Source organism: Sceloporus occidentalis, unplaced genomic scaffold (genome assembly GCF_023333645.1).
Source record: "Sceloporus occidentalis isolate IW3139 unplaced genomic scaffold, rSceOcc1.0.p SCAF_6, whole genome shotgun sequence".
Classification (NCBI taxonomy): Eukaryota; Metazoa; Chordata; class Lepidosauria; order Squamata; family Phrynosomatidae; genus Sceloporus; species Sceloporus occidentalis.
This window is the reverse complement of record NW_028316986.1, coordinates 141,149,247-141,169,517: the sequence shown is the minus strand read 5'-3', so window position 1 is coordinate 141,169,517 and position 20,271 is coordinate 141,149,247. Positions and strand designations below refer to the sequence as shown.

Below are 20,271 nucleotides of genomic sequence, written 5' to 3'. Positions count from 1 at the left end.
TAATGTAGGGTTAAAAAAACATAACAACTCTGCTCATTAAACAGTCAGCTGACATAGGCAATATAAATGGCACTGAGTTTTGTTTTAGCTACAGGGATAATAAAGATTCAACTTCACTCATGTTTTATTTGGTGGTGCTTTTTTCTTCGGCAGGGTGGACAATTTGTCAAACTTTTATCGTGTAAATTCCAATACTATTGCTATGCTCAGCCCCATGAAATACAATGACATAGTAAAATGGTGTCCCTTGTATAAAATAGTAGAATTAACATTTTTTTTTAAATGTTACACTTGAAAACCTGTCAAAATGCCTCTGAAAGTCACTTGAGAAAAGAACTGGAAATGATTACTAAGTAGACAGTACAGTAACTTTGCTTTAACTTGTTACGCTGCATTTAAATGGAACATCACCACAATCTTGTTGGCACAAAAGTGACTGGTTGCAAAGACCACCAGTTTGTTGCAACTTCTGAGCTCAGATTCTACCTTCCTTTTTACCTAGCCACCATCATCAAATGCACTGAGGAAGTGGCTTCAAGCTCCTAAAAGTGTGTTATTGTTGTTAAACACCCTCAAGGTGACCTTGACTCATGGTGGCCCTGTGGATGAGACATCTCCAAGACTCCCTATCCTCCATTATACTTCTAAATTCTTGCAGATTCATACCCGTGAAAAGTTTAGCAAACAGCAAATCTAACAGTCTTCTCAGATGATCCCAAGATTTGTCTTAATTTCGTTGTGTAACAGAATAATATGGTTGGCTGGCTACACCTTTGGAATTTGAGCAAGCTGTACTTTCAGGGACACTGGAAGAGATCTCCTCCTCCTCCTCTTTTTGTGCAAACTCAGATTAGCTGAAAGATTAGCTGTGTGAAGGTCCAGCAAAAAACATTTAATTTGCTCATCTCTGTCGGACTTGAGCTAATAACTCCAAAGGAGTTGGCTCAGAGAAAGTTCTGCTCCTAAAACCAGGCTCACAGTTGAAGGTAAGTCGTGGAATGCATTGAAAAAACTATTGCAAAATGAAGGGGAGGTGGAGAAGCAGAAGATGATGAAGAAGAAGATCATCATCATCATCATCATCATCATCATCATCATCAGTCAGTCTCTTGTGGAACCTTTAAACAATTTATTTTATCACAGGATTTCAGGGATTAGAGTCCACTTCTTTCAAGTCCACTGATGGAGTAGGACATGTAAACCTGGGGTATAATTTTATTTACAAATAGCAGAGCCATAAGGAAGTTGTTTAAACCAACGGAGAGCAGCACAAATGGAACCATTCATACTGTTATTACACAATTTAAAAGGTAGTTTAAAGTGCTCTTTATTGGCAGTGTTGCCAAAGGAAAGGAAACAGTGGGAATTTTATACAGTAGTGCAGAAGACTGCAAAGGAAGTGAGGAGGAGAGAAATGGATAAAAGCTGAAACCACCAAATGCAGGTTGGTAACAAGCTGATCACTGTGCAAAAATAATGTGCTGGAACTAAATATCTGCCTAAAATAGAGAAAAAACCCAACACCATTATGGGACTTGTTGCTAGTTTGCAGAATCAAAGAGGAAAGGCAGTTTTTAGAGAGCACAGAAGTTATAATTGTAGGAGACAAAAGTGAAATGCAAGAAGGTCCCATTTGTCCCATATATCTTGGCTTACACTACTATCAGCTGGATAAGAAGCCGATAGTGAAAGTTACATCCACATTGTAGAAATAAAGCAGTTTGACACCACATTAAGTGCTGTAGCTCCATCGTATGTAATCCAAGGATTTGTAGTTTTGCAAGGTCTTTAGCTTTCAATGCCAAAGAGTGCTGGTGCCTCACAAAACTACAAAGCCCAGGATTCTGTAGGATGGAGCCATGGTAGGTAAAGTGGTGTGAAAGTGCATTATTTCTGCAATGTGGATGCATCCCAAGTGGGCTGAAAAGGAAATTGAGTGGCCCTTGGTACAAAAACTCTCCCAGGCCTCTACTAACCACAGTAGACTTTCTTATTTGATTCATGTCTGTCTGTCTGTCTGACTGTCTTTTGTAAGTTTACCATAGAACTAAATTTTTAAAAAGTCTGATAAAGTTTGATACAGTTTATTGGGGGAAAATATTTTCTTTGTCCAATATCTGTCATTGTTGTGAGTCCTCAAGTCAATTCCAACTTATGGTGACCCTAAGGTGAACTTATCCCAGAGGTTTTGGGGCTGAGACTGTATGAGTTGCCCAAAGTCACCCAGTGGGTTTCCATGGCTGAGTAAGGAATCAAACCCTGATCTCCAGAGTACGCTCTCAGAAATTGCAATAGGCACTTCTGAAATCATTGGAATTGTATGCCTGGCATTCTGTTAATGACATATACAGGTGTAAGTTGCACCTACACATGCAGAGTTATGTTTCTTTGGAAAATGTGCACCATTTCTATCCAGCTGATAGTGTTGTAAGCAGAGATATACATATGGAACCATTGTGCATGTGAATATGCATTGTCTGTACATATTGCTTTTGTGCATGGTAATTGCACAATGGGTTGTCAGCCATGGACATTGACCACTGATCAATGTACATTGCATTACACTGGTATTCAGTGTGTGTGTACATGTGCCTTCCTGTTGACTTATGGCGACCCCATGAATTTCATAGGGTTTTCATAGGCAAGGAATACCAGTCCCTCCCTCTGAAATATCACATTTGTTGTTGTGTGCCTTCAAGTCTTTTCCAAATTGTGATGATTCCAAGGTGAGCCTGCCATGGGATTTTCTTGGCAAGATTTGTTCAGAAGAAGGGTTGCCATTGCCATTGTCATCCTCTGAGGCTGAGAGAGTATGGTTTGTCCAGGGTCACTCAGTGGGTTTCCATGGCCAAGCTGGGATTCGGACCCCGGTCTCCAGAGTCATTGTCCAAGGCTTGAACCACTACACTACGCTGGCTACAGCACCTGGTATTCATTGGTGGTCTTTCATCCAAGCAGTGACAAGAGTTGAACTTGCTTAGCTTCAAACTTTGCTTCATGCACGCAATTATTAAAAAATATTGTATATAAAATTACCTTCAGGGTATGTGTATAAGGTGCATATGAAACATAAACGAGTTTCATAGAATCATAGAATCATAGAGTTGGAAGAGAATCATGTTTTGACTTGGGTGCCATCTCCAAAATATCTCATGATGTTTATGCAAATATTCCAAAATCTGAAAAACTCTGAAATCCAAAACACTCCTTGTCCCAAGAATTTCAGATAAGGTAGACTCAATCTGTAAATTTCTATACAATCATTGTGCCAAAAAGGCACAGGAGAGTTAAGAATGCCTAAACACAGAACTGAAAACCAAAATCTTGATTTTAAAAAGAATGTAAAGATCAATTGATTAGAACTGTAATTAAAAACACAACAGGGATAGTGATACCAATAAAACAGTTAAACCGCCTACAATGGCAGATATAAGAAAGGCCTGCCTGCATAAAAGGCCTTTGCTGCCTGTTGGCAAAAGGACAACAGGACATGGTTCAGTCTACCTTCCCTTGGCAGCAAGTTCCCAGGCCTTGAAGCTTATCATTTCAGAGCCTACCATCAAAGCACCAGATTGTGAAAGAGCTTCACTTTGAACTTAGGTGCACCTCTAACTAGATAGTCCAACTGCCTATTATAGCTAATCCATCATCCTTACACAAGCTCACTTTAAGCTGCAACCGAAGATATGGGTTTATATCCATGAATGGTTGTGAGAAATAAAACCCAGTTTGTCTTAAAAGTGCTGCCACATTTATTTTTTTCTTTTGATCTAGTAGAGCTTTTGATCTAGTAGAGCTTTATTATTCACATCTCTGCTCAATCCTATTCAGGGATCATCTGCATAGAGTGCTCTCCATTAGCCCATAGCATTACACAAAGGCCATCCCAGCAAACCTTTATGCAACTTTGTTATCGAAGTTTCTGGAAAATTTGTGGTCAATTCTGTCATCATATTGATTACAAGGAATGTGAGGCAGAATAATTGTGTAACTGCACTGCAATTAGTTCTTTCCCCTAGTGACTAAGGTATAACCACATTCCATCAAAATTGCAACTTAATGGACGATAACTCTACCGCTTTTATGGTTTAACTATACAGTCATCTCTTCATATCGACAGATTCCTTATCCATGGATTCAACCATCCATGGCTTTAAAATAATGCAAAAATATATAAATTACAAAAAGCAAATTTTAGGCGCAAGACACACCACCCAAAAGCGGCATGCCAGTGCCAAAACTAGGGTTCCAGAGCATGCTGCAACTGCACGCTCCGGAACCCTAGTCCGTATGGGTGGCATCATTATGGCAGTGTACTCTCCACATGAGCATCACCATGATGACGCTGACGCCATCCAGTGTCTCCACGTCTGCCCCTTAGTTTTGCCATTTTATATAAGGGATGCAATTTATTATGCCATTGTATTTAATGGAACTTGAGCATCCATGGATTTTGGTTATCTATGCAAAGTCCTGAAACCAATCCCCAGCAGATTTCAAGGGCCCACTGTATGTATGTGTGTGTGTGTATATACCCCCACCCCCACCCCCACCCCCCCACACAAGTTAAAATTATTTCTATAGTTGTAGGGATGCAGCCCCACTCAGGTTCAATCGGAGATGCCAAGAGAACATAGAACGGATGGGTGGACAGTATGTTTTATATTATAGTACAGTGGCATATGGTGATACAGAGCATTCAGATGGGTTTTATTAAGCAACTAAAAGTTAAAGTGGAATCGTACTGTTATGATTGTATAGTGCGAAAGCCCTTCTTGTGAGCACTGAAGTAAGCTTAAGCTATGATTCTACCTGTTTCCATCTGTCGCACCATATGGAACTATAGGGGATGCCACCTGGTCCTTTAAATCAGGCAACAAAATGTCTCAGACTGGCAAATCTGCTCTGGGTTTGAGTCCAAATGTTAAAGAAGCTAGCCATGATGCCGCATACTATCCTTGGGAGTTCAAATGAAAATCTGGAGCCAATTCACTGGCCCACTGAGATGGGAACTCCCAGCCACTACAAGTCTGTTGTACAGATGAAAAAAAATTACAGCTGATCTTCTGCCAGAATTGGTGACTTTACTGGCAGACTACTCAGGACAAATTCCTTATCGTTGATTAAACATTTTGCAAAATGTTACACAAATTAATCGTGAACTTCTCTGGCCTTGGAGGGAGAACGAGCATGACTAGGTAGATTTAAAAAACAAACAAGACTTAAGCTGAGCTGTTGAACAAATGCAGAAAGGCCTCTGCAGCTGGAATTTTTTTCTTTGTTGTTTCTCGGGAATGGTAGAAAGGAGGTGCATAAATGGGGAGAATCTGAACTTGCAAACCACTTTGAATTGCTGCCAAAGGCAGCTGTCTCCACATGATTTGCCATGTGCATCTGCAGGCATATAGTACTTGAAACAGGCCTTTTGTCTTTTGTTCATTCCCCCACTTAGGTTTTATGGTGATATAAACAGAGAGACAGCATGATGTAGTGGTTTGAACATGGGGCTATGACTCTGGAGATCAGGGTTTGAATTCCTGCTCAGCCATGAAACCTACTGGGTGATCTTGGGCAAGTCACACTCTCCCAGCCTCAGAGGAAAGCAAAGCAAACCTCCTCCGAATACATCTTGCCAAGGAAACCCCATGATAGGTTTGCCTTTGGGTCATTGTAAGTTGGAAATGATTTGAAGGCACACAACAGCAGCAACAACAACAAAAGAAAAAAATTTACTAATTTCCATGGAGGGTCCTCCATATCCAATCTGATACACACTTACTGCACAAGGTTCCTCTCTAATTTTCTCTTTATTTCTGTGCCTTTCTTTCCAATGAGGGGAGAAGGACAGAAGGGATACTTTCTGAATATAGAAAGGAGTAAGTTCTCTTGAGGTCAGTGAAGTCAATTCATCTTACTCCTTGGTATTCACTAAGATTTGGTTCCAGAACCTGCTCCCCTCACACACTAAAATCCATGGATGCTCAAGTCCCGTTATGCATAGTGACATAGTAAAATGGTGTCCCTTATATAAAACAGATTTTTGGAATGTGTGTGTGTGTGTGAATATTTTCAAACCGTGGTTGGTTGAATCTGTGGGGTGCAGAATTTGTCGATACGGAGATCTGAATGTACTCTCCTATGAAATCAATGAGGATTACTTCTGAGTAGACATAGATGGGAAAGACACAATCTTTGTGACATGCCTTTCTTTTCTTCATTCCTCTTCTATCTCCATTTTAGGACATTTGATAATATTATTCCACAAAGCCACCTCCCCATCTTGACGGAAGAAAAGATGTCTGGGAAACCAAGACTGCACTACAGCCGAGGGAGAGGAAGAATGGAATCCATCCGCTGGCTCCTTGCTGCAGCTGGAGTTGAGGTTCGTGTATCCACAAAGAGAAGGAAAGATAATGCTGAGTGAATGAACTACTGGTCAAAATTGGTGACCTCTTCTGCAAATACAATTGAATTATCAGAACTGACTCAGCATCCTATTATGTACACTGAATATATATGTATTATGACCCTGAATCAAGTCTGACTTCTCGGCTGTATTTGCAGAAGAGTTCAGGATACCATATTCTTTTTGATCTCCCCTACCCTTCAAAAGACAGGGTAGTAATCATGTTGCCATGCAGAATTGTTATTAGACTGTATTGTTGAACCTATTAGGCTGTATGGGTTTTTTAAAATCATTTTTATTTTTACTTTTTAAAATATTAATAAATCTCTCTTCTGTGGAGAAGGGCCCCAGGTAATTTACAATTCATTAAAAAAAAAAAACCAGGAACAATACAATTAAGGCCAAAGTGAACTATCTGTAAAACAACAAGAAAATAGAATGAAACTTTTAAATCTATGAATAACCAGCCTTAAATAAAATATCTTTCTAAAGTGAATTAAAGATGGGAGGAATGTGTAAACTTACAATGCTTTATAAATAAAGTTTGATAATAATAATAATAATAATAATAATAATTGAATGTGATCTCCTCAAGGATGAAGTTGTAGAATCAGGTACAGCACAAAAATAGTTCTGTTTCAAGTTCCTGGCATCCTAACGTCAGCTACGTGTAGGATGCGTTGCGAAGAAGACAGTACTCTGGGCAGGTTAAACTGGGATATGTTTTCTGAGAAGTCTTGGCTGCCCAGGGCTCCTCACAGACAACACAACTATACAGTTATGGTTCCACTTTAACTGCCACGACAACATCCCATTGAATCCTGGGAATTGCAGTGTAGGGTAGGATGATTAAACTCCTTAGCTAGAGACCTCTTCTGCTGCCTCACCAAACTACATACCCCAGAACTCCATGTCAGTTAAAGTGGCATCATGGTGCTATAATTGTATAGTGTACTGTAGACTATGTTTCAAAGGAAGGAACTGGCAAAACCACCTCTGGATGTTCCTTACCTAAGAAATTCCTCCAGAATTTCAAGTAATCCTACTTGAAGGCACATGCACACACATAACCTGGTCTCAGCTCAACTAGTTGGACTGTTTTTTCTTTGCAACTAATTATCAGCTCCTTAGTTGTATGCAGCATATGGACAGATCTGCACACTGAAAAAAATGATAACTCTAAAGAAACTCTGTATGACGTACTGCCCAAGCACATGATTTCCACAGGGACAAAGAGCCTCTTTTTCTCCTTTCTGGAATGAATGAATAAATGAATATCAAGAGTTCAGAACGAGAAAAATGTAATGTGTTTTGCATTTTTCAAGAGAATCCAAGCAGTGTCAGCCGCTTTTAAACTAAAGGTCTTTCCAAGATCATTTGTAATTTGTACTGTAGAAGGAGAGTGGGAGAAACTAAATTTTCTTCCATTGCTGTGTTTCAGTTTGAAGATCGGTATATAGATTCAAAGGAAGACTTGGAAAAATTAAAAAAAGGTGAGTATGTGAGGACCTGGTCTCAGTATAAGGCAAAGGTGGATAAAGTGTGTCCCTGAATCTGCATGTGGCACCGAAAGCCATTTTGCAGACTTTTGACCCTATTTGGCAAAAAACAAACAAACAAACAAACAAACAAAAAAAACAAACCCAAAACCCAAAAGTGAATAGGCTCTTGTAGATATTTCCAGAAGAGGCAATTCACCTAGGACCCTGTACCAGAAGTTGATTTCTAGCAATATCTATATTTTTGTTTGTTTTCTGGCATTTTGGTAGTCTGTACAGTCCCAAAAGATCCCTCAAAAAACTGCTTCCAATAAAATATCAGTTGCTGATGCTTTAAGTCATAAGAGGGCAACATGCAACCAGAGGTTGTTGGACTGAAACTCCCATCAGCCATAGACGGCATAGCCAAAGCCAGCATGACAGAAGCTGTCATTGGACAACATCTAGAGAGCCACACGTAGCCTTTGAAATAAAAATCTATTCATCCATATTTTGCAGTCAGTGCCAGAGTGTACAGATAATCTCATGCAGAGAACTAGTTTCAATTGCACTGGAAATACAAGACACTGGTATCCCGTGGCATCATTAGGGTTTGTGTCACTTGGTGCAAGTGCTGAGAAAGGGCTGCTGGGAGCAGAGGGTGGCACCGGACTGTCCCACCCTCCTTCCCCTCTGGCCACCTCACTTGCTTGCTCCCCAGCCAGCACCTGGCCAGACTCAGAAAGGGCTGCGAAGGGGTGGCTGGGCAGCTGGGCAAGGGAGGGAACAGAAAGGCTTTTTGTTTGGGCTTCTTTGTTGCCTTGGCTTCCACTGTTGAGAGAGCCATGGCACAGGAGAAGCTGGAATGGGTATGAACATCACCCTTCTTCCACAGCCTCCCAGAGGCCTGTTCCAGCAGGCATGCTGGACCTAGAATGGAAGGCACCACACCACCCACCAGCAGCTGCTAATGGAGGGCAGTGTGATGGCCTTCTAATAGTCCATTCTGGGTCTGCCACAGCTGCTCAACCAGCAGGCACGACAAACCCGGAAGGCACTGCACCCCCTTCCAACAGCCGCTGCTGGAAACGTGGCGGTGCTGTGACCTCCTGGCAGCCCATTCTGGATCTGGTGTGGTTGATGGATGAGAAAAGGGAGGCAATGCCCTTTCCTGTTTGCCGAGCCTCTGAGCCAGTCCAACTGGGTGTACTGCCCCACAGGGTGTACACCCTCCAGGGTGTCCCTCAGTGTGAACCACATCCCCTGCAGCCCGTAGTGATGCCCCTACTGGTATCCAAGACATCTGGCAGGCAAGGCCAGTTTAAGTGCTGTTTAAAACCCTTAGAGTTTAGGACTATGGATGTCCACATGTGGTTATCTGTAAGTTATAGTCTTCTATGAAGGACCTCCAGTGGATACCCCAACAATCTGAGGTGAGATGGTTGGCTCTCAGAAGGAGGGTCCTTTGAATGGTGGAGTCTCAACTGTGGAATGCTCTTCCTAAAGAGCTTTGACTGGCACTTACTTAACATCCTTCCAATACCAGGCAAAGGCCTTCTAGTTTTCCCAAGCTTTAAACATTTTATTCATTTAATCCCGGATGCATGCTGTGACACTGTTTTTAAAGTATTGTGGCTTTTACCTTATTTTATTTATTTTGCTCATATTTTAAATTGTTTTGGTTTTTTTGTAAACCAACCTGGGAGTAGTACTGAAGGGCAGTATTAAAAAATATGGGTAATAAATTGAATTAAATGAACCTATTAGCTGTGCAAACCAACATGGAGACTGTGGAGACAACAGGTAGATTAGAACCTTGGCACTAGTCAATGGGAGCGAAGCCAGAAAAAGGTGGTGGCTGCTCCCAGGAGTGAGTATATAAGAGGGAGGAGCAGTTTTGAAAGGGTTGTTGATGTTTAGTGTGCCCTGGGGGTGAAGAGCCATTAAGGCTAGGTTAGGCTGCTGTGAGGGCAGTTAGAAAGGGTTTTAGGTACCCAAGAAAGGGACAGATAGTATCCTTAATTATATTGCTGTAGTGTCCTGTGGGAGACATAGTGTTTGGTGAGTAGTGGAGTAACAGGTAACCAGAAGGGTTATAAGATTTTATAAAGGTTCTGTGAGAATTTAGCCTGTAAAAAAACATATATAAAGCTATAGAGAAACAACCACAAAAACAAGCTAAAGAAATTGTTAAACTATGTAACTAATAAAGTATTTATACACTTGTCCCTCCACATTTGTGGCTTTGACTTTTGTGGCTTTGATTATTCATGGATTTTATTAATATGTTCTCTCTAGGAATATTGAGGTCCTCCAGTGCAACTCTATGGTCAACTTTAACCAAAAGTTGCACTGAAGGACCTAGAGATTCCTAGAGAGAACACTTCACTAGGCATTCGTAGCGCCTCCAGCACAATTCTATGGTCATTGTCTGGCAGATGTTGTCCACAGAGTTGCCCTGGAGGACCAAGAGATTCCTAGAGAGGTGTTCTCTCAGGTTAAAAACAGTGTTTTTGTTATTTGCAGTTTCCCTACATTCACGAGGGTCCTGTGCCCCTAACCCCAAGGAATATGGAGGGATGAGTGTATACTGTGTCCATCCACTGAAAGAGATATTGTATTAAGCCTGACTTGCAAATGAATTCCTTACTTTGTTTCAACAAGCAGCTGCCTTAAATGGTTTCAGAAACACATTAAAAATGCTACCAATATTGAGAAAACTCTTTTAGGTTTGGAACACATTAGATAGTGTAGCTGTCAAAGAATAGTTGGTGCTGAACGGAGGGGGGGGGGAATGAAACCCAGCGTGCTGGAATCTAAAGAGAGTTATAGTGCAAGACACACTTAAGAGAGTCCTGGGTTCGAGTCTCACAGTGAAGAATTGGTGGGATAGCGGACATCACCTTCACATAATTGGTGGCAGCAGTGGCATGCATTAAAAGGAGTGAAAGGTTCTGAGAGATTTTGGCAGTGCCATGTTGTCGCCATCAGAGACTGATTCTCCCAAAGGCAATGGTTACTTGCTCTGTTAAAATGTGATCTATTTTCAGAGACCATAATCCCTGCATTAAAAAGGGTGCATCCAGACGGACTGAAAAGAGCAGAAACTCCCAGATTTGTTCCTGTTCTTTCCGAGTTTATTTTGGAGATCCATACACATTTTGTTTATCCCAGAATATTTTTTGTCAGCTCCTGATAATGACCAGAGTCTTTTTATACCAGCTGTCCAGGTCAATTTATTTTAAACCAGAATAAAACTGGAAAGAACAGGAACAATAATTGGGACTTTGCAATCAGTCTGGATGTGCCCTTATTAGTTTCATTGTAGGAATAACATTGAATCATTCAGAAACACCCAGTTGATACCTATTTATTATGTTGAAAATGAGGTTTGTAGGTACTGGATTTATTCTTCCTTATCACTTTTTCTCTGTTTAAAAGATGGATCCCTCCTGTTCCAGCAAGTGCCCATGGTGGAAATTGATGGGATGAAGATGGTGCAGACCCGAGCCATTCTCAGCTACATTGCAGGAAAATACAACCTCTATGGGAAGGACCTGAAGGAGAGAGCTTTGTACTGTGTCATGGCCCTGTTTACTCAATTTTTTAATTTACTTGGGACTTGTTGTCAGATATAAAAACAGTAGATGGCACTCCTTGGCAAAATTATTTCTGTTGAGAACCAGCATGGTTTGAGCATTGGACAATAACTCTGGAAGATCAGGGTTCAAATCCTCACTTGGCCATGAAAACCCACTGAGTGATCTTGGGCAAATCACACTCTCGCAGCCTCAGAGGATGGCAATGGCAAACCCCTTCTGAAGAAACTTGCCCCCCCCCCCCAAAAAAAAAAAACCCCTTAGGGTCACCATAAGTTGGAAATATCCTGAAGGCACACAACAACAACTCTTTCCTGCCACTATTCTGCCCAAATGTGCAGCCCCTTTAGCTGCTTTTCATTACCATAAATTGGAAGAGGGCAACCTTTTTAACCTTGATGGTTGCATTCTCTCAGGGATTCTCTGCTAGGGGTTGCATGCTGGCAGTGGGTAAAACAGCAGTCATTGGTGGCGGCTGATGTGGCTGATTGAGAGAGGGGATCAAAAAGCTGGTGCCCACTCAACCTCACCCTCACCCAGCAAGCTGTTGGGAAAAAAAGAGATCACTTTTGCAGAAGTCTGAAGTAAGCATCAGCAGAGAGCTTTTTGAAATTAGACTAAGGGCCACAACTTACCCACCCCTTCAATAAAAAAATATCAGTGTATCTTACATACAAGTGAATGCAATATGGTTCTTGACCCTAAACTGGATACCAGGAAAAAGTGCACAGAAAGGCTTCCATTCCATAAGGTTTTATGTCAATCACTTATTCACTTGTTAAACTAATAGTATTTTAAATTAAATGACTGATAGGTACAAAACAATTTAAAATAATGACCAATAAATAAATAAATACTGGAACACTGTTGGGGTGTATGTTGAAGTAAAAATAACAATAGCAGAGTCTTGGAGGTATGTTAACAAAAAATGCTTTACTCAGAAGTCATAAAGTTGAAGCAAAAAAAAAAAAAAAAAAACCCCACAGTAAAAATGCTCAGTACAAATAGCAAAATTAAAGCATAATATAGCAGCATGTCAGTACAGCATTACCAGTCCTGCTGCATGTAACCTCACAGAGAGCAAAGCCAGCCAACATGGAGAGCATACAATTCCCTGTATGCTCCAGCAACATGGAGAGCAAACATTACCAATATGCTCTCAGAAACACACCAGACTTGCAAAGCAGTTACAGTCTGCAGATTGGCAATAATAGCCACCTGGCCTAATTGGCCAATTGCTCTCTCATTTAGTAATTGCAGGTTTACCTTATTCTGGTTACACCTGCCATTTGCTACACCTTCATCTAGTCACAACTTACTGTGCTGACTTGCACATCCTGACAAACACAACCATAAAAAAGTAACTGCTACATTGTTCCCTTCTTCCCACAGAATTGACATGTATGTGGAAGGAACAGGTGATCTGTTGATGATGCTGATGTACCTTCCATTCAAGACTGACGACAAAGAACAGCATAAAGCTCTAACTATTGAGAGAGCCACAACCAGATACTTCCCAGTTTACGAGAAAGTAAGTCACAGTCTGGCATTGGCTTAGACTGGGTTGTTCTCTGCTGCTTGTTATGCTCTGGAGACATGAATGAGAACCAATGAACTTGAATTACAAGAAAAGAGATTTGCTAGAATCCTGTAGAAGAGATTATATATGTAAGCACCACACTTACGATGCTACACAGTGGATCTCAGCCCAGTCCTTCCAACCTTCTCATGCTGGGATGGCAAATGATGGGGGGTCTGTCCCCCTGTTGCTCAGGAAGCAGCTGCCTGATGGTCCCATCCTGTCCTGTGAATGATCTTCAGTGAGACAGGCAAAAGCAGAACCCCCGTTGCAATAAACACTTGCACTTTTGTGATGGGATGGAGTGGGAACTTCAGTCAATTGCTTCCTGACTGGTCGAGGGACAGGCCTTCATTGATGGCAGTGGCAGCTGCCTGGTAAGTGCAATTTGGGGCTTTCATGGTCCCTACATAGCCCCTAGTTGGGGCTAAGTAGGGATTTTGAATACCTGTACCTAACTGCCATAAAGAATTCCAGCCAACTTCCTTACTATAAGAACTGTTTGACAGCAGAATAGACTATCTTGTAGGGTGGTGTACTCTCCATCCTACACAGATGGCCATCTGTTAGGAGTGCTCTAGTTGTGTGTTCCTGCATGGCAGAATGGAGTTGGACTGCATGGTCCATGCAAACACTTGTGACTCTAATATTCTATAACTCTAGGAATGTGCAGCTTTGGCCTGAAACAGATGGGCCGCATAAACCATGCCAGGACCAGAGCGATCACACATGTCTAGCACTGATCTGGGCCACTGCCACGATCCTGAACTGGGCTGCCAAAAAGGAGCAGATTTTTCTGCTCCTTTTTGGTCCAGTTTTTTTCTGAAGATGTACCATTAGTGTAGTTTCCCACTGTGTTCAGGGACTGCACTATTTAAACACTATGCCCCAAACATGGCAGGAAACTGCAGAATGGCTCATCTGTTTCAAGGCTTAGAGGAATTCCCCGCTATATGGATTTTGATGTGAATGAGTGGGAGACAGTAAGATCTCTTTGCAGGGCATGTATCATTGGACTTTGCTGTCAGCCTGGAAAGATCTGGGACCAAAGTTTGTACTGCAACATAAAATCACACAAAACCATTTATATAATCAAATGCACCTTTTGCGGGGTAATGCCTGTATTAACTATGTGCAATCCTATACCTGATTTCCTGAGAGTAAGCCAAAGGAACTTATGTCAAAGTAGACATGTACAGGGACTGAGGTGTTAAGAGTCTCTGTGTAATGAGTTGGAGCATATGCAATGTGTAGATTATAACTGAATGGCAGAGCTAACAATTACAAGAATAGAAACATAGTTTTCAAGTTAAAGGAAGTTAAATATAGTGCCACTCTATTCTGCACTGGTCAGGCCTCATCTGGAGTACTGCATTCATTTCTGAGTGCTTCAGAAGGATATAAATAAAATGGAGCAGAGAAGGGTAACAAAGATTATAAGAGGTATGGACAATAAAACATCTGAGGAAATGTTGAAAGAGCTGAGCAAATTCAGCTTGTTGAAGAGAAGACTGAGGGGTGACATTTGTACCATTAAACTGTTCTAGGGCTGTCACAGAGAGGAGGGGGCAGGCCTGTTTCCTGCTGCTCCTGATAGTAGAATCAGGGTTAACAATTTGAAGTTATAGGAGAGTAGATTTTGATTGAATATTATAAAGAACTTATTTATATTAAGAGCTATTTATCAATGGAACCAATTACCTAGAGCAGTGGTTCCCAACCTGTGCTCTGAGGAGCCCTTAGGGCTCTGCATGCACTTCCCAGGTGTTCTGTGGCCACTCCAGGAAAATGAAAGGAAAAAAAATGAAATGAAATGAAAGAATAAGAAACAAAAAGAAGAATCAAAATAAGAAAATTAGAAATCACATTCTGAATGGAAATTTGCCAAGTTGAATTTCTCAAGTTGAAAATGGCTCCACAAGTCAAAAAGGTTGGAAACCTCTGGCCCAGAGACAGTGGGGTCTTCTTCTCTGGACATCATCAAGGAGAGGCTAGACAGTTACCTGCTGGGGATGCTTTAAGTGTAGATCCTGGATTGAGCAGGGCCTCAATGACCCATAAGGCCCCTTCCAACTCTATGATTTTATGTCTCTGTTATACTGAGTGACTCCAAGGTCTGCGCACTGTCAACATTAATTTGGTTTGTTCACCTTCCATAGGTTTTAAAAGACCATGGTCAAGATTTTCTTGTTGGTAACAAGTTTAGTTGGGCAGATGTACATCTGCTTGAAACTATTCTTGAATCAGAAGAGGTGAAGCCTGATATTCTCTCTAAATTTCCTCTGCTGCAGGTAAGTGCTAATCTCTGGGAAATGACATGATATACTGGGGTAAGGTGGTTTATGTGTTCATGAACTGTAATTGTAGCTTATCACAGTAGCTCATCAGTGTTTTGGGCACCAAGCATGTCACTGACTGCAATGAAGATTATGACACTGGGGGAGTGTGTATATGGATGTCTACCCCTTTCCCTTATATTAATATTATATTTTACATTTAAGGGTACTTGGGATCTCCTGATTCGATCGGCTTTAGTTTTAACCAAATGCTACCCATGCTTGTCATATAAAAACTTCGATTTTCATCATGCACACAGAACTGCAGCTCAGTGCTCCAGAACGTGTTTTGCAGACATAAGATCACAGTCTTGTTGCCTGCCATTTCTAGTGAAAGATCAGATTGCAAATAAAATGAAATCTAGACTGCTTTGTTATGTAACTGTCCTGCCTCATTCACTGAACTTTACAGACAGTCCAGGGGGTGCTGTCTTCCATTTGTAACCTTTATTTCTCCATTGCTTTTCCCTTCCTTTATTTTTAACCACAAAAGAGAGGAAAATGGAAAAGGTGACCATATCAATCAATGGCGGGATACAGACGGGCAAAAAGGGGTGTGTTCATGACGTCATGAAGGTATAGCCTTCAGACGGCCCTTACCTGAATGCCGCCATGAACACGCCGCCCGCACACCCCAAGCGGGAAGAAGTGGCATTAAAAAGGTGCTGCTTTTCCCTGCTTCTTTTCTATATACTGCGCAGCTGCGCATCTCCGTCTATAACAGGGGTCGGCAACCTCCGGCCCGTGGGCCGGATGCGGCCCGCGGAGGCCTGGCGGCCGGCCCCTGCCTCCCGTTGCCGCCGCTGCCGCCGCCGCTGCCTCCCATCGCGGCGTTTCGCCGCTCTGGGCGCCGCCATTTTGGGCGGCAAAATGGCGGCGAAGTCTCACGCGACCTCCCTCGAGGTCGCGTGAGACTTCGCGGCCATTTTTTCACCTAAAATGGCGGCGAAATCTCGCGCAACCTTGGGGGAGGTCGCGTGAGACTTCGCCGCCATTTTGCCGCCCAAAATGGCGGCGCCCAGAGCGGCGAAAAGCCGCGATGGGCGGCCGCGGCGGCGGGCCTTTGAGAGGCCCGCTACTGTCTCTGGGGTCCTCCAGCAGGGCTCCGAAGGCGGCAGTGGCCTCTGGGAGGCCCGCTGCCGTGCTTGGGGCCCTCCAGGAGGGCTCCGAGGGAGGCAGGGGGCCTCTGGGGGGCCCGCTGCCGTCCCTGGGGCCCTCCAGGAGGGCTCTGAGGGTGGCAGGGGTCCTCTGGGGGGCCCGCTGCCATCCCTGGGGCCCTCCAGGAGGGCTCCGAGGGCAGCAGGGGTCCTCTGGGGGGCCCGCTGCCATCACTGGGGCCCTCCAGGAGGGCTCCGAGGGCGGCAGGGGGTCCCGCCCCGGAGGGTTGAAGCTCCACCCCCGGCTTCAGCCCCCCAGTCGCCTGAGGGACACCAACCCGGCCCCCGGCTCAAAAAGGTTCCCTACCCCTGGTCTATAAGCTGCTGCACCGGTACGCCAGAATTGTTACGCCACTAATTTAAGTTGCCCATTTAAAAGCTCCGTGTCTGCTGCGTCGCATAATGAGTCGGGGTCCTGGAACATGCGCAGTTTGCACCGAGGCTCTAATTAGAACGTCAGATGCCATGCAGATGTGGAAGCTGCAGCACAGCTGCACTCTATTTTAATGCTCGTAACCCTAACCCTAGAGCAACATGTACGCATGCGCTGCTAGAATTGGGGAAAGTTTGGAATTTAAAGTGAACCCCTACACACATTCCTGTGCCATTTTCACCTAACAATAAAAAACCCCTAAAACTTTAAATATTTACATATGTACAAGGGAGGTGATGGGGGATGGCAGGGGGACAGCGGTGGCAGCGGCGACAGCTGTGGCTGTGCATTGCAGATTCAGCAAGAGCGTGGGGACCAAAGGAGAGGAGGCATCCATGATGCTGGTGACACTACCAACGTGCAAGCGGACAAGGATGCCAACACCAGCTGATCACCAGCTAGCAGGAGACCACCATTGTTCTTGGGCAGGGCGAGGGAAAAAGTTTAAAGGGGCCTGGGTGCTTTAAATGTGCACATAGGCTTTCTGCCGCCGGTGCTGAGCGCCGCAGCTGCGCAGCTGCACATCCACCAGCCGGCAAAAGGAAAAAAAAAAGGCCCGTTTTTGGCTGCCCGTGCAGAAGCTGCCTCTCTCTTTGCAGCGTCCTCTGAGGCGGCGGTATGGAAACTGCGGGTCAGAAACGGCCCCAGGTGAGGCGTCTTCACTGCCCCCCATGTGGAAGCCCCATCACCTGAGCCACGTCTGGAGGCTCCGTATTCAGGGGAAGACACCTTCAAGACTTCTTCCCCTGCCCGTCTGTACCCCGCCAATAATTCTGATCGGTAGCACTAGAAAATGTCTCTCCCAAAGCAACCATGAAGTCAAAGTAAAAAATGCAGACATAGATGGGCAAACTTTTGAACTGATGTAAAAGCATAAAGACCCGTCTATCAAAATGTATGTTAACTGGGCAAAGTATCTTCTAAGGAGGGATGTGTAACTAACACCATATCAAAAATCTGCAGCCGTTTCTCACTTTATGATTCATTATCTTGTTAACCAAGCCTTCTCACTCTGCGATTTTCATCACCTGTTCAAAGATATGGTTTGTGATTGAAGCCATAATGGAGGTTAATATTTACAGAAGGGTATTTACAAAAGGCTAGTCCTTGTAACAGGTCCTTAATGCTTTTTCTGATTTCAGCTTCTTTATCTGAAGCTGTGAGCAGAAGAGAATTATTATTTTTACACAGAGCATGGGAAAACAAATGCTGCTTTACCTGTCCCCACCATGAAATTTCTTAGCTCTCCTGTACACTGCTAGATTCTCCTTATGAAGTCCAAATGTACAGTCTAAATGTGCCCATGCTGAGTTTGCTAGAGCCTTGTCCATTTTTGTTGTTGAAGTTGAAAAGATTCTAATTTATCGCTGAAGAGTAAATGGTTTGAACCCTACATTGCTCTTCTCTCAGTTCAGGCTAGGATGGTGACAGTTCTACTGACTGACTCCTTCAGTGATGCCACTGCTCATTACTCAGCTAGGATTTTTGGTTACCTTTGGGACAGTGCTGGAGCACAGGGAATTACTGTGACAATCACAACAACCTATCCATCTTTATTCTATAAATTTGGAACAGATGAGGATAAGGATGGGAAACAAACTTTTAACAATATATGTATTGTTACTAATGACAATGAGTTTTCATGTTTATATGTAGCATTTCACTTTGTCATTTCTTTCAAGTAGCATTTCTTTTCTTTGCCATTGACATGCAGCACATGATTAGTTGAGACATAGACTGTAAAACCATTTCTCAGTTTTCCTCTATACCTTTGAGAGATTGCTTACAAAACCAAGGTCTTGACCCTACAGACTGACAAGCAAATGGCTTTCTTATCAGTACTCTTGTCCAAATAGCATTTGAAACTTTGTTTTTAAAGTCCTAAAATGTAATGATCAGGGGAACTGTTGGCAATAACCTTTTCACTATGCCTAGAATACTTTACTTTTAAGTAAGCCCAGCCATGTTGGTACATTTGGTCCTTAAATGTTTTTTTTTTTTTTCATTTTTCATTTTAGGCATTCAAAACAAGAATAAGCAACATCCCCACAATTAAGAAATTCCTGCAGCCTGGTGGCCTGAGAAAACCCCCCACAGATGAAAAGCTTGTTGCACAAATCGGAAAGATTTACAGCATTTGAGAATACAAGTTGTGGATGATCTTGCAAAGCATAATTTTAGCCATTTTACTCTTTTTCTCCAGCTGTACTATTAATTATAAGGCTCATGTGAACTGAAATATTATCTTCATGCATGCACACACATAGATAATTCCTCTTGAATAATCTCAAATGCTTTTGAACCTGTGAAAAATCCTGTACTCACTTAGTCATGTAAATAAGAATTCTTATTTGAAGGCACTATATTTCTAAGCCTTCTTTAAATTATTCGGAAGAGCAGAACTGCCCAGGTTCATAAACAGGCATTATATCACTCGCTGCCTCTCCACATGAGCAGTTTTAAGAATAAATTGGAATCCATCTCAAATGTATTCATGTGTCATATTAGAAGGGGTTAAACAGTTATTTAGAAAATTCATAATTGAATTAATTTTTATGAAATAATTATATCCCATCATAGTAATCACTAGCATGAACTACTTAATTATGACCAAAGATACTTGCCTTGACAATTGAATAAACTTCTCATTCATTGCTGATTAACTGCATTTGTTTGCACTCTTTGGCATTTTGCATCTCTGGCTTGCATTTTGGAGCTGGTACAACACAGCATTTCACCAACACACCTGCACCTAGGTCCCACAGATGTCCAGCAGGGCAACAGTAACCAGCTGGGCAATAGCAGGAAGGCTTTTTCCTGGTGCAACCCTGTAGGCAATCAGTGACTGCATCAAAATGCAAAGCTATGCTCAGCCAAGCAAAACTGCTGCACAAGGAAGTACTGAATACCTTCTTGTGCAATGTCTGAAAAAGTATTACAGTTATAACGTCTTGTTTCAGTAACAGATGCCACCAAGAGGATTTTCGTTTTTAAAAGCAAGTTCTGGTGCATTTGCATAAGTGTGCTTAGGTCTCAGTCAAAGTAATTTTCCAATGTGGTTTCTGAGGTACATATGAACCAATGCATTGTTTTTACTTCAGAAAACCAGATGGCCAAACCAGTTCAGCTGAAGAGGTACCAGTGCAGGATGGTAGCCATTGAGTAATTCTAAGCATTTTGTCTGAAAGTAATACCTACATTGATAGCGTGCATTAACTACCAAAGGACACTTCTTTCTTCAGTGGTAGGATAGGTTTATTTTTGTTTCTCAAGAAAACAATAA

The 20,271-nt window shown here is 42.5% G+C and overlaps 1 protein-coding gene across 1 annotated transcript; it reads left to right on the top strand.

Moving 5' to 3' along the window:
* The first annotated feature begins 905 nt into the window (after positions 1-905).
* Positions 906-19,647, top strand: LOC149311454 (glutathione S-transferase-like). Its single transcript, XM_089531092.1, has 7 exons — positions 906-986; positions 6,241-6,382; positions 7,848-7,899; positions 11,326-11,458; positions 12,876-13,014; positions 15,222-15,353; positions 19,007-19,647. Exons 2-7 carry the CDS (start codon positions 6,296-6,298, stop codon positions 19,127-19,129), a joined length of 666 nt encoding a protein of 221 aa, XP_089387218.1. The 5' UTR covers positions 906-986; positions 6,241-6,295; the 3' UTR covers positions 19,130-19,647.
* The last annotated feature ends 624 nt before the right edge of the window (positions 19,648-20,271 follow it).